General features: G+C 38.5%; 1 protein-coding gene across 4 annotated transcripts in view; it reads left to right on the forward strand.

Annotated features, from left to right (window-relative positions):
• SMOC2 (SPARC related modular calcium binding 2) overlaps window positions 1–10,674 on the forward strand; it is a 134,220-nt gene extending 123,546 nt beyond the window's left edge. Inside the window, exons 10-13 of one of the 4 annotated variants that reach the window (XM_054162805.1) lie at window positions 62–164; window positions 1,001–1,275; window positions 6,420–6,463; window positions 9,066–10,674. In XM_054162805.1, coding sequence (XP_054018780.1) covers window positions 62–164; window positions 1,001–1,275; window positions 6,420–6,463; window positions 9,066–9,089 — 446 coding nt within the window. In that variant the 3' untranslated portion in view covers window positions 9,090–10,674. The remainder of the gene's footprint in view (window positions 1–61; window positions 165–1,000; window positions 1,276–6,419; window positions 6,464–9,065) is intronic. The other 3 variants (XM_054162806.1, XM_054162807.1, XM_054162808.1) reach the window with 3 other exon arrangements.
• Window positions 10,675–14,523: the final 3,849 nt, after the last annotated feature.

A 14,523-nucleotide genomic window follows, 5' to 3' on the forward strand; every position in this document is an offset into this window, starting at 1 on the left:
TTACTGGAATATAAATGTGGTAAAAAGAGAAAATAGAAAAGAAAAATATCTATTTTTCTAGGTTGTCCTGGGGCCAAGAAGAATGAGTTCCTAACTAGTGTTTTGGATGCACTGTCCACAGATATGGTGCACGCAGTCTCTGATCCATCATTGTCTTCTAGCCGGTGGGTTTCAGATCCTTTTAGTGTGTCTTTAAAAGGATATTGCAGTGGTGAATTAATTGTGGAGGCCTTTCAGAAGTAATTCTTCTGGCTTCACAAAGGGCAAATATCCTAGAACCTATGTAGGAGAGTTTGCTTCGAGTTACCACTGTGGACTATGTTCACTAAACAGAGATACACAGATTATGGCTGAATTCTCAGCAGCAGCAGAGCTTAGAGTTTATGTGTAGCTGCTACACAGGCTTTACTTGATGAATGTGTGCTACCTTTCTGATTCATATTTTGCCTAGTTGCTCATAAAACAAAACAGTCACAGGTAGAATTAAAAATGCATAGTCTGTAGCTCAGGTGCTCACCATGTGAAGAGGAGGTATCATTTGTTTTTACAACTAACTTTGTAATTCAATGTGTTTTATCTCCAAGAGCATCCATCACAGGTTGCCATTGTACCTAGGTATTTGGCAGTGCTGATTGTTGACCTACTTCAGTTAGGTGTATTATGCATTTAATTTGTCTGACATCTATGAAGCTGTCTTTTTTCTCTTGTATTTCTATGTTCACTCTTCTCTGTTTCAGGAAATGAAAGGGAAAGCACCGTTTACTGATTATAGTGCAGACCTGCACAAAGTTTCAGAGAGCAGATTCCAGCACTTAGTGTAAAATTTAGGACACAGTTGGTCCAAATGAGAAAAGGGGGATTCATTACATGGAACTAGTGGCCAAAAGCAGGGAAGTTGTTGCAGCAAAGCATCTAATAGTGCTTTAACAATTCTGAAATGAAGATATAAACTGATGTTTATGTATCAGAAGTAAGACTAAACTCTTGTTTTCTATTTCAGGGTTTCAGAGCCTGATCCAAATCATACTCTGGAAGAGAGAGTGGTCCACTGGTATTTCAAACAGCTAGATAAAAATTCCAGTGGTGACATTGGCAAGAAAGAAATCAAGCCATTTAAAAGATTCCTAAGAAAGAAATCAAAACCCAAAAAATGTGTGAAGAAGTTTGTGGAATACTGTGATGTGAATAACGATAAATCCTTGTCAGTTCAAGAATTAATGGGCTGCTTGGGAGTATCAAAAGAAGAAGGTAAAGCAGAAACAAAGAAACGCCATAGTAAGAACCTTTTCTTACTTTTTGATTGGAATAGTCAAAACTGATGAAGCCTGATATTTGTACATGTCAGAAGTATGCAAAATGAACGAGTGAGTACACCTAGGGCAGCTGTTGCTTAGGGCAAGTGGCAGGAAAGCTCTTTCTGTGTAGGCAAATTAGGAGCAGTCAGCATGGTTTTACCAAGGGTAGGTCATGTTTGACCAACCTGATAGCCTTGTATGAGGACATAACCAGGTGGATAGATGAAGGTAGAGCAGTAAATGTGGTTCATCTTGATTTCAGTAAAGCATCTGACACTATCTAGCACAGCATCCTTGCAGCTAAACTGAGGCAGTGTGGTCACGATGATCAGGTAGTGAAATGGATTGAGAAGTGGTTGAAGGGAAGAAATCAGAGAATTGTGGTCAGTGGGACAGGGTCTAGTTGTTGGCCTGTAACTAGTGGAGTCCCTCAGGTGTCAGTACTGGGACTAGTACTATTCCATATGAGGGCACAGACTGCACTGTCAGCAAGTTTGCTCATGACACAAAACTGAGTGAAGTGGCTGACACATCAGGTAGTTGTGCTGCCATTCAGTGAGACTTAGGCTGAGAGCTGGGCAGGGATAAATTGAATGAAATTCAATAAGGGCAAGTGTAGAGTCTTGCACCTAGGAAAGAGCAACCCCATGAACTAGCATAGGTTGGGGATTGGCCTGCTGGAGAGCAGCGAAGGAGAAAAGGACCTGGGGGTCCTGGTGGATGCAAGGTGACCATGAGCCAGCAGTATGCTCTTGTGGCCAAGAAGGGCAATGCCATTCTGGGTTGGATTAGAAAGAGGTGTAGTCAGTAGGTCAAGGGAGGTTCTCCTCACCCTCTGCTCTGCCTTGGTGAGGCTGCATCCAGAATATTGTGTCCAGTTCTGGGCTCCTCAGTTCAAGAAGGACAGAGAACTGCTTGAAAGAGTCCAGCGCAGAGCCACGAAAATGATTCAGGCAGTGGAACATCTTCCTTACAAGGAGAGACATACATAGAATAGAATACATAGAATAAATCAGGTTGGAAGAGACCTTCAAGATCATCGTGTCCAACCCATCAACCAATCCAACACCACCTAAACAACTAACCCATGGCACCATGCACCCCATCAAGACTGAGGGAGCTGGGGCTCTTGGAGAAGAGGAGGCTGAGGGTTGACCTCATTCATGTTTATAAATACATACAGGGTGAGTGCCAAGAGGATGGAGCCAGGCTCTTCTTGGTGATGCCCAATGATAGGACAATGGGCAATGGGTAGAAGTTGAGGCATAGGAAGTTCCATGGAAACATGAAGAAATTTTTTTCACTGTGAGGGTGACAGAAATTGGAACAGGCTGCCCAGGGGGGTTGTGGAGTTTCACTTTCTGGAGATATTCAAGATCCGTCTGTATGCGTTCCTGTGTGATCTGGTATAAGTGATCCTGCTCTGGCAGGGGGGTTGGACTAGATGACCTTTCAAGGTCCCTTCCAGCCCCTAACATTCTGTGATTCTATGAAATAATTGCTTTGCTTTGGTAGAATCAAAACCTTCCTATTAATTTGACCATTAAATATCTTACAGGTTGAAACCTAAAGATACAATAACATTACCAGTCACTGAAAAACCAGTGTAATGCTATTACACTACTATGTCCTCAATGAGTGAAATGATGTCCTAAATGAGTGGAAGTATCACACCTCTGTTTCTTTGGATTCCTGTTGGAAAGGAAGCACATTGTTGAGTTTTCTAAAGTCTTCTCATTTATCAGCTGTGCTTTAGAGACACAGTGAGGAATGTGGTCATCTGCCAAACAAGTGGAAGAATTGCTGGTACACAAAGACCTTTCCTCACTGCCAAAGTGGTAGATAGGGAAGCTTCTAACTATGGTGTGTAATGGTCTCTGCAGAGCTCAATCACACAATTCCTGAAAGTGAAAAAAAAATTAATTTAGAGAATTGTAAACATCAGGGGTAGATTCTTAGACTTTATAAAGTTGTGGAATATGAATACAGACAAACTGGTGGGTTTGGTTTGGTTTGGGGTTTTTTTGTAGGTTGGTTGGGTTGGTTGGTTGGTTGGTTGGTTGGGGGAGTTGTGGTTGTTTTGCTTTTTGTTTGTTTTGTTGATTTGGTTTATTTCTTTTCTTTTTGTTTTTTTTTTTTGTGGGTTTTGTTGGGGTTTTTTGGGGTTTTTGGTTTGGGTTGGGTTTGGGGTTTTTTTTTGGGGGGGGGGGGCGCTTTGTTGTTGTTGTTGTTGTGTTGTGGTTTGATTTGGTTTGGTTTGGGTTTTTTGGCCTGGGACTTTTTAAAATGAAGCCAGGGATCACAGGAAAGCAAGTCAAGTGGGGAATGAATTCAGAAATATAATTAATTCCACAAAATTCAACACTAGAAAGGGAATACTAAAGAAAGATGGAATAAATCTACGTTGCGCTGGTAAAGTAAATTTTCTATGGCTCACAGAAACAGATCTCTCAGATATATCAAATCCATCATTTTTTTATCCGTGTTTTTTTGTAGATGTAATAATAATAATACTTTGCAATTTTCACTTACATGATGTAGGTGAAAAATTGTATGCTATAAATGTGGAAATAGAAATGTAACACCTTTTTCATTTACACTGTTTGGCAGACTAGTGTTTTAATATAGAGACCATCATGGTCACTTCATCTGTTAACATCCATTCCAAAATACTTGTGTCCTGCTGCAGCTGACACTCCTTAGTCTCTCATCATAGATGAACTTTGTGTCTGGAATCGTTGCCCCATGACATAAAGGGAAGCTATAGAAAGACTCAAAGGATAACCCATTTTTCCCTGTGTTCATTCCAGTAAGGAAAAAAAATAATCAAATATTAAGATAAACTGCCTGTTTGGGAAAAGAAAGTTGTAAAATACATGAAATGATATGAAGATCACACAGAAATTTAGCTAAACTAGCTGGAGATTTTTAACAGAGATTCCGAAAAACAATCTGAGAACATCCATTTCTGGAAAGAATAAGTATTTTTACATTGAAAAACTATTGGCATACAGTTGGGAAAAAGAACTAAATAATGTCATTTGGTTGCTTTCCTAGATATTCAGACTTATAAAGACAAGACAGTAAAAATTGGGTTTGTTTTACTTTCTGATAATCCTTTCACTTGCACAAAATAAATCAATAGCCACTTCACTACAAGTAGAGTTGTATTTCTAGGAATAGATGAGATCCTGTCATGTGAGGTGTGAGAGATGAGTAAGGTGTCTTTGCATCATTCTGTGTCCCAAGTGTCTTGTAAGGGACATTGATAATCTTGGTGTTTTATAGATTAAACATGAACAATGTCTTTGGCTCATGGTTCCTGTGCAATATCTTTAAGCAAAGTGAACCCTTTCCAGACAGTCTGCTTGTCCATACTTCATTCCTGCCAGGTATAATAGGCTATATGTACTACTTAAGATTTAGTAACTTCAAAATGGTTGACATTAACTAGATGCAATTCGTTCTAAGCAAATCATAGACTCATACAATCATAGAATTATAGAATGCTAAGGGTTGGAAGGTACCTCTGAAGATCATTGAGTCCAACTCTGCTGCCAAAGTAGGATCACCTACTGCGGGTAACACAGAAACACATCCAGATGGGTTTTCTAAAAGTAGACTTCACATCTCTGGGCAGCCTGTTCCAGTGATCCATCACCCTTACAGTAAAGAATTCTTTCCTTATGTTGATGTGGAACTTCTTGAATTCTAGTCTGCATCCATTACCCCTTGTCCAGTCACAGGACACCATAGAAAAGGGACTAGTACCTTCTTCTTGATGCCCACCATTCAGACATTTATAAATATTAATAAGATAGGTGGGTTGGATTGGTTGATGGGTTGGACATGATGATCTTGAAGGTCTCTTCCAACCGGGTTTATTCTATTCTATTCAGTCTTCTCCACAATAAACAGCCTCAGGTGTCTCAGCATTTCCTCATAAGACAGATATTTCAGTCCCTTAATCATCCTTGCAGCTTTCTGTTGGACATTCTCTAGTATGTCCCTCTTGAACTGGGGAGCCCAGAACTAGACACAAGAATGTAATCACACAAGGGCAGAGTAGACGGGGATGAGAACATTCATTGACCCACTGGCCACACTCTTCTTAATGTACCTCAAGATGCATATCATTTGCCTTCTCAGCCACCGGGGCACATTGCTATCCCATAGGTAACTTATTGTCCACGAGGATTACAATGTCCTTCTCAATGGGGCTGCTTTCCAGCAGGTCAGCTCCTAATCTGTACTGCTGTGTGATGTTGTTCCTCCCCAGGTGCAGGACTTTACACTTATTCTTGTTGAATATCATTAGGTTTCCCTTTGCAGAGCACTCCAGCTTGTCCAGGTCTCACTGAATGCCAGCACAATTTTCTGGTGTATCCAGTTTGGTATCACCAGGGAACTGGTGTACCCAGTTTGGTATCACCAGGGAACTTGCTGACTTTACACTCTACCCCTCATCCATGTTGTTGATGTAGATGCTGAATAAGACTGCACCCAGTACTGACCCCTGGGGAATGCCATTAGTTACAGGCATTAACGGGACTGAACTCTGTTGTTTAGCCAGTTCACAATCCATCTCACTACCCATTCTTCCAACCCAAACTTCCTGAGCTTGCCTACAAGAATGTTATGGGAGATACGGTCAAAAGCCTTGATAAAGTCAAGGTAAACAACATCCGCTCCTCTCCCTATATCTACCCATTCAGTCTCAACATCATAGAAGGCTATCAGATTATTCAAACATGATATCCCTTTGGCAAATCTATTCTGGCTGCTCCTGATAACCTTCTCTTACTTCCATGTTCTTAGAGATGACCTTCAGAATGAGCTGTTCTGTCACCTTTCCAGGTCACGTTTTAGCTAACATTGAACTGCTGCCATTGAACTTTCAATGAAAGAAGCAACATCTGTACAGAGGAATGAAAAAAGCAGATGTTTCCATGATTACATGAAAGATATGAAATATTTTATCTCTCTTTCTGGGTTGATTTGTTTTTTAATCTCTGCATTTACCTTATACTAAAAATACCTTTTCTGAATGAGGTCTTCAGTTCTTGGGGACACTACGTATAACTTGTAAATCACATTTAGAATGTTTTCTTTTCCTTCCTTTAGCAGCCCCTAAAACCAACACTGAAAGTACTTCATCCAGCAAGCAGGTGAGTAATGAGGAGAGCAAGATCTCCATTCCTGCCTTTCCCAGCTTAACTTCCTGGGATTTTAGAATTGCTGCTTCAGACTGCATTCATCTGCCTTTCTGCAGACTTACCAGGACAATGTAGAGCAGTATCCTAATTAACTATCACTGGAAAGCTGAGCCAGTCAGCTGCAGGCACAGAGTGAATGTATATAAATGCAAAGTGAATTAGGCCTGCCTGTGGATGTTCCTAGTAAAGTGTAAATTAGTGTATAGGTAACATAATGAGTGTAACTGAGCTCTCAAATGAGGCTTCTTCATTCCTGAAGGGCAGCATTCCCATACACTTTTGAATGTGCACTGCTTTAACTTTTGCTTTAACTGAATTCCCTTAATTTTCCTGTGTCACATTGTAGACACAAACTTACATTGATTGAAATTACTTCATGAACAAAGCTGTGCATTTCCCTGCCAAATGAAAATATGTACATTTCACAAATCCCACTGAATTACTATATGGGGGCTTTAAACACCTTTTAAAATCTTAGTATAGAGAAAGAAGCTGTCACTTTCAAATGCCTCTGCTTGGCTGACCATAATGATGCTGGAGAACATAGGATTTGCATCATTCTGCTGATGTATGCTAAAACTAAAATTGATTAGGTCTGCAGAGAGATTGTAGCAAATAAAATGTCAGGCATTCTGACAACATAATCAGTGATTTGGTTTTGCACCAATTTTCTGCAAAGTTTTGGCTTTCTTTTTTCCAAATAACACCAGTGTATGTCATTCGTGAGATTTTGGCTTCTCAAGGCTTTCAGAGCTGCAAAAAGCACAAAAGCAGTATTTTCAAATCAAGGAAGGGTACACACTAAAAAGGAGAGACTCAAGTGGAAGCTCAGTAAAAGAGGTTAAAAAAGAGCTGTGAATTTCTGTGTATCTAATTTTATAATAATTAATCCTAAAAATGCAATTTTCTGGGCAACACAGGCACAGCTAACTAGCATTTCTGCATGGGTCTGAATAGTCTAGTAAAAGAATCATATTCCTACCATTCTTGCCTCAATTTTGTATTATCTAAAGGAATTAAATGATTACTGTCTGTGAAAGAATCAGCAAATAATTAACTGCTTTTAGACATACTAATATATTATAAGAATATTTCATGTAACCCTGCAGCTGGGAATAGAGGAATTTGTCTAAAAATATCCCCAAACCACAGTTGTGTTTCATGTCTTCCTATCCATCAGAAACCTAGATTAACCTGTTAAAAACTGAACCTGGGGTGAACCTCCCCACAAGCCAAGAGGCAAGCTCAACATTGTTTGTGAGTTCTATCAGAGACTACCTACATAGCTCTGATGAAATATATTCTCACAGCTAGAGGGATGTGATATGGTTTTGTTTGTTTAAACAAATGTTTGTGGTCTTAACTTTTCAAGATGTCCCTGTGAATCACTTTAAATAAGGCAGCCTGGAAACAATTATCCTGTCGGAACTCAAAAAACATTCAGAGGGATTATTTTAATTATATAATGGTAATTACTGGCACACGTGCGTTACACTTGAAGCATGACAAGCCCTATCCCTTTTATTGTAATCTGATCTTGACTGGCAGAATCTGTAATAAAAATGACCTAGAGCATCTATGGTTTTTAATTTTGTCTGTTAATATTGCTGACTCAGCACCAATTATTTTAAAAGCTGTTGCTGACAAACGATAGCCTTGAATTAAGTCTGGTTCAGCAAACCATCTGTTGTCAACTTCATACTCAAATAATACAAGGCTGCAGATATGGAAGGTGGCTTTCATCATAAAAGTTTTCACTTGAAAGGGAGTTATTGAAAGGCAGTGGGCCGGAAGGGAGCTACTCAAAGGAAAACTACCCATCTAGGAAGGAGTGATCAGATTTGCACCATTCAGGAATGAGCACTCAAGAACTGATTTTCTGCTAGTTTATTGCTGGCATTCAGTTACAGATATGTTTATGTGAACTTAGGCAGATATATTCCTGATTTTTTTAATATATGTATATTTTTTTTAACATACATGCACATCTCTATGTGTGCATGCACATGCAAACTTATTGAAAAGAAAGCTGTACTGGTATGCTCACTGAGCCTTATTGGTGATTGCTCTAAAAGAGGTCAAATACATGATGAATCTGACAGAACTGGGGTAATTCCCAGATAGATTTCTCATGCTCAGCTCCACCCTGTCCAACATACACACATACTGTCAGTGAGACCAGAGGGTCTTTTGCAGCCTAGCAAAATGTTTGCAAGGAAGCTATAGATTCGTAAGACTTTGGCCAGTAGCCCAGTCCTTACATGTCACATGCCATGGAAAGGGATACTGCACCAGAGACATTCTCTGGAAGTTGTTAAAACAGTTTGACAGGAAAAGATTTAAAGAAACAGTAAAGATTTTGCTGATAGCCTTGTTCATAGATGCCATGAAGGACTATGTGGAAGGGATTTTTTTATTCCTCATCAATATTTGTGCAGAACACTTGCTCTGATAGTGGGTTGTGGACACTGCTGAAAAATGGAGAGAAATATTTATACTTGATCACTTGAAAACATCATTAATAATGCAGAGTTTTTCCCCAACTTTCTTCCAGCAAGCATCGAAGAAGCAAGGATGAAAAGTTTACTAATCCCAGGCAGATCTCTTTGACATGTGGGAGATTTCCTCACCAAAAGGCAATAAAAACAACTGTAGTATTTGCACTTTGTACTTAAAAATGTAAATTCACTTTGTAGAAATGAAATATTTAAACAGACTTTTTTAATCTGTGAAAATGTAATGGCTAGTTTTGAACAATTATCACATACAATGTATGTGTCTTCTTGTGTTGTCTGAAATATGTAAAACATGTTGGAGATGTAAAAGTTTGCATTTAAACCATTTTTTTTTAAATAGCTTTTTGGCCAATGGTAGCATAGAGACCAGATTCTGTGTATTTTGGTTTCAATTAGTATGCTTTTCCTAATACTGTCATTTAAGTAGAGTTATGCTGAAGAGTCTACTGTATTCTCAGTTTTGTCTAAGCAATGTTGGGTGTTTCAGGTTTGCAGGACTGAGGGAAGTGTGTAAAATGCTCTTTGTTTTGCAGTTTTAAAGTGAAGAGATTTTTCACTAGTGGCTCTATTGTATTTCACATTGTTTGTATTGTTAGTATTATGCTTTCCAAAAATGATGCAGTGAAAGTGCCACTACTAATGGATTTTTAAAAAGTTACTCTACAGTTGGGATACTTGCAGAAAAATGTATCCTTTTATCCAATTTTGAGGTGCCATGCATTACATATTTTGGTAGGATCTTTTTCCTGCTTGTTTTCACCTGAGTTCAACAACAAACCAACAAGGAGTAGTAAGATGCATTGTAATGTCACTCCAGTCTGGTTCGGCCGGGTTCTAAAAGCATTTTTCTGTGGTCAGTTCAAAGCCCAAGCAGAGTTATATGGGTCAGAATTATCAGTTTCATCATAAAGAGACAGGGAAGGGTAAACAGTTTGTTCAGCCTTTTCTTCCTCTACACCTGGCTGCCCTCATCAGCGTTTTGGTTTGCCTCAGGGTTCACTAGAGGTAAAGCTGAACAAATTATGAACAATTGCCATCAGGTGGGGCTACTCATGTTGCCCCGCCTGAGGCTTTTTCCTTGCTGTCTGGAAGTTCTCACAAGTTTTCATACCTTCTCTGTCATTTTTCCCCCATATACTTTGTGTGCCTGAGGGGAATAAGAACTTGTGGATGCGAATTTAAGCAAGGGGCCCAGGTGGAAAAGGCTCAACTCTTGAACAACTGTGAGTTACAAGCAGCTGGGTTGATTGATGCAATGACAGATGGACTGTTGGCATCTAGGAGCTGGCACAAAAAGGCAGGAATGTTGCAACAGTGATTTCATCCTGTTTTGTTTAAATAACTTATGGGATCGGACATATGACTAGGTAATCATAATAGAACCCTGGCTTGTACCTGGAGAAGCTTTTTTTGCAAATAAAAACCTTTCATTTCAATTTCAACATATGCTGAAGTGATAGAAAACACTGTATGCAGTGGAATCTTACTCAAGAAATTGTGTAAGCTGAGCTTTGGCAGCAGGAGGAACCAGGATGCAACTGTATGCTATCTTGTATTTTTGTTTTTAAAAGTATTTGTTATTCTTTTATACTGTTAAACTTTGAATTTAATCTTCTTTATAAATTAAAGTCAGTATGTTACAAACTATTTTGGTGTTTTCTGAAACGTGGTTTGGAAGCAGATACACGTGGTGGTGACCTCACCGCTGTGTTGAGTTTACAAGAAACCTCACGATCTTACATTGTGTCCCCCTTCTTTTCTTCCCTTGATCCTTTATTGAATACTCTTCTAAGGTTGGTCATGCCTTATTTATACCATTGCTTCTCAAAACAGATATTTTGAGACCAAAACCTTTGCTGATACTACTTCCATAATGATTCACCTTGTCTCTTGCTTCTTGGAAAAGTGCAATGTGGCATAGATAGAGACCATACCTTTTGCCCTTGCTGTGAGAGTGAGCTGCTGGGCAACTTTAAACCTAACTGGAAACAATGAGGAGAGAGAAGCAGACCTTGAGAATATTCATCACCAGGTTAGGTGAGCACAGTATGGTTAATAGCAACTTTTTGAGACCATCTAATTCCATCACTGTGGTCTTTGGAAACATTATAAAGATGGACACACATTTTGCCATGTCCATGGATTGAAATGACAGCCCATTTAATCCAGGAGGGTATGAGGGGAAGCAAATGTGGATTAGTCACTTGATTATACAAGGGGCAGCCAGCCTTAAATGGCATTCTCTTAGGTACCCAAAGATTTCTGCAACATAGAGTCATGTGATGACTGAAACATGAGGTATTTCATATTGGTACACATTTCTGCATCATCACATTTATTGTTCATTTTAATTTCCATCCATTACACCACTTGACTATAATCAGTACTGGGTTCTCATAGCTCCAGTTAGAGTCCAGATCCCATACTGGAACACACCTGACAGCCTGTTAAATTCTCTTTGGGGTCCTCTGTCTTCCATATATCCACCAGATAGTTAAACTTGGATAAACCTTGTCCCTTCTAATTGGAACCAAGCATGGCCTTGATACCAAAAAGGAATCCATGTGGATATGCCCTTAGGCTCAGTACCAGTGTTTATTTAGTTCCAACAGTTAATTAGTGCTAGTTTTTATTCTATTTGATGTGCAACAATTTAATTTCAGTTTTAATTCTGTTCTTATTGAAAGCACAACTTATATTATGCTTCTCATTGGCCAATATTTGTTCTAGTTCCAACCATTGCTGAACAGATTTATTAAGAGCTTTTATATAGTTATAAGCAGAAGACTATTAAGTTTATAAAATGCCTATGTGTTCAATGATTTGTCCAGTCTGTTGCAACATCTGTTAGTCAACAGGCCACACAGTGAGAAATGTTCACTGTTTTGTCAACACTGGATAACTTTCTCATCTTGTTCCCAGCCTTAGAAGTAGACCAGTTTCATACCTTCAGTTTTACCAAAATCACTTAATTCTCAATCTGCTCCCAGTCTAACAAAATGCCTGGCTTTCAGATACTCACTTTGCAGAACGGGGTCCTAGGTGATTGTTCAGAGTGAAATCTTTTCTTGATAGTTATCTCAGATAATGGGGAAAAAAACAACCACCAAACCACAACAACAAACATCAGTTCATATGAGTGTAAGGGAGAAGACTTAAACTAAACACTGCATATAAATCAAGGAAAATATTGTACTTGTCTCATTTGGACCAGTCGTTTGTCCTTCGTAAGTGTTGTAAGACAATGAAAAAAGCAAGTGTTCCTGCGAAGTACAAGATTTGAGAGATTTAATTAAGATTTCCCTTTTACAGTAGTAATAAATTTTATTTTCACTCTAGTAATAGAGGTTAAGAAATCTCCACTGGCAAAGATAGTTTAGTTGTCCTTTTTAAAGATGTATATTTGCAAATTATATAATTAGGCTGTATAAACTAATGAGAAAGAGTCATTAATGCAAAAAGTGACTGATTTATTAGTTTTATTTTATTTAGAGTGGTAATTGGTGTCATTTTGGAGTAATTGCTTTGACATTAAATATCAACCAGCTAAATTTATTAATGTCAGAAACATTAGAAGTATTACAGCAAATTACTGATACAGGCTGCACACTTTGTCCCATTTAATTGCTTCAGTTCAAATTTTGTAAGTGAAAATATGCCCTTGGTTTAAAAAGCATAAATAATATGTGCTATTTTATTTTAATCAAACAAAAGCTCATGTGGAAAGCATTCAGAACACCACAATTCTGTAGAACATATGATTATGGGGGTGACATGGAGAGAAGTGTGTCTGTTTTTTATCTGCATTAGCAACAGAAAAATAAAATGAAATGTGTTTTCTTTTCTACATTCATCTTCCCTAATTTGTCATACACTTTGTCCTCTGATGAGTGTTTATGATTTATAAAGACTTATGACTTTCTCATAGTACCTAAAACACATCCATGAAGATGCCTTTTTCTGTTCTAAATAGTAATTTGGGAGGGAAGGTGGGAGAGAGGCAGGCAGGCAAGCAGGGAGGGAAGGAGTGAGGGAGAAAGGGAGGCAAAGAAATGAAGGAAGAGAAAGAAGAAGAAAGAAAAAAAGGAAAGAAAAAAGAGAAAGAAGAAAAGAGAATGAAAAGAAAGAAAAAGAGGAAAGAAGGATGAAGAGAAAAAGAAAGAAGAGAAAGAAAAAAGGAAGGAAGAAAGGGAAAGGAAAGAAAGTAAAAGAAAGAAAGAAAAAGGAAAAAAGAGAAAGGAAGAAAAACAAAAAGAAGAAAGAAAGAAAAAGAAAGAAAGAAAAGGAAAGAAAGAAGAAAGAAATAAGGAAGGGGAGAAAGAATGAATGAAAGAAGGGAAGGAAGAAAGAAAGAAGAATTAATTTTTAATTGAGAAGACTTTTTTTTTTTCTTCTTTTTTTTTTTTTTCACTAAACCGTGACTGATTCCATGTGATTGAGGGTTTCCATGGAATTTCACTTTTAAAAGTATTTTTTCATTTAGCAGTTGGTGTTTTTTTTTTCTTGGAACTTCTTTTCCTTTATCTAAAAAACAGGAACTGTCAACACCGAAAAGAGTCATTTTGGCAGCAATTTTATCCCAAAAATCAGATATTGTGAAAGGTAGCAGAATTCTTGCTCTTTCCCCAACTTTTTGTAAAAACCCCCAAACATTTATTTGAAAGAAGGCAGGTTTCCAAAAATTAATTTACCACGCTTCAACTGATTCTCGTTTTGCAGTTTTACAGTACCTTGCTATCCCTGTGTGAGGGGGAAAAAAAAATGCTGTATCCTCATTTAACATGAATGGATTCAGCACTGTATGCACACAGAACACGATGAAAATGTCAGTATGGGTAGGGGTATTTATACTAGTTTGTATATATGCAGCACAGTTGAAATAGTGTGAATTAGTGGCCTGAAAAAATGTATGGGGCACTTTTACAGCCTTGAAAGCAAGCCTGCCATGGGACTGTATGCAAACACCCACAAACCTAAGCTAGTATCCTAGCATATCTTTCACCATTTATTTCTCTCAAAGGCTGATGCATGCCAAACCCCACTTTGACCACTGCCTGAGGGGCAACTTTAACTCTGTTTATGTGTAGATCCCCAGGTAGTTTTACTGAAACCGCAGCTTGGGTTTGGTCTTCTGAGATGCATTCTGGGGTACCAGTGGGACCAAGACCCAGAACAAAGAACACAAGAAAAACTGATACTGTAAATTATGGGATATTACTCCATAGCTCAGATTTTTTGCCCTAATGGCCTGTAATCCACTAAAAACTCCTGCCATGTATTATCAATACAACTCTAACTTTTTGCTTCTTAACCCATCAAATCTGTAGCCAGTGACAGAATGTCGTGCTTCAACTGAATCATACTGTGACCTCTCAAGAGACACATGTGCTCAGTTAAATCCCACCTAAAAATTTCCTCTTTCTGCTTGGCACCATATGATGGAACAGCGTCTGCACACACCAGCTTTTTAATGCTCTACAGATGGGAGGTGAGCTT

This window comes from Dryobates pubescens, chromosome 6, assembly GCF_014839835.1.
Source record: "Dryobates pubescens isolate bDryPub1 chromosome 6, bDryPub1.pri, whole genome shotgun sequence".
NCBI lineage: Eukaryota > Metazoa > Chordata > Aves > Piciformes > Picidae > Dryobates > Dryobates pubescens.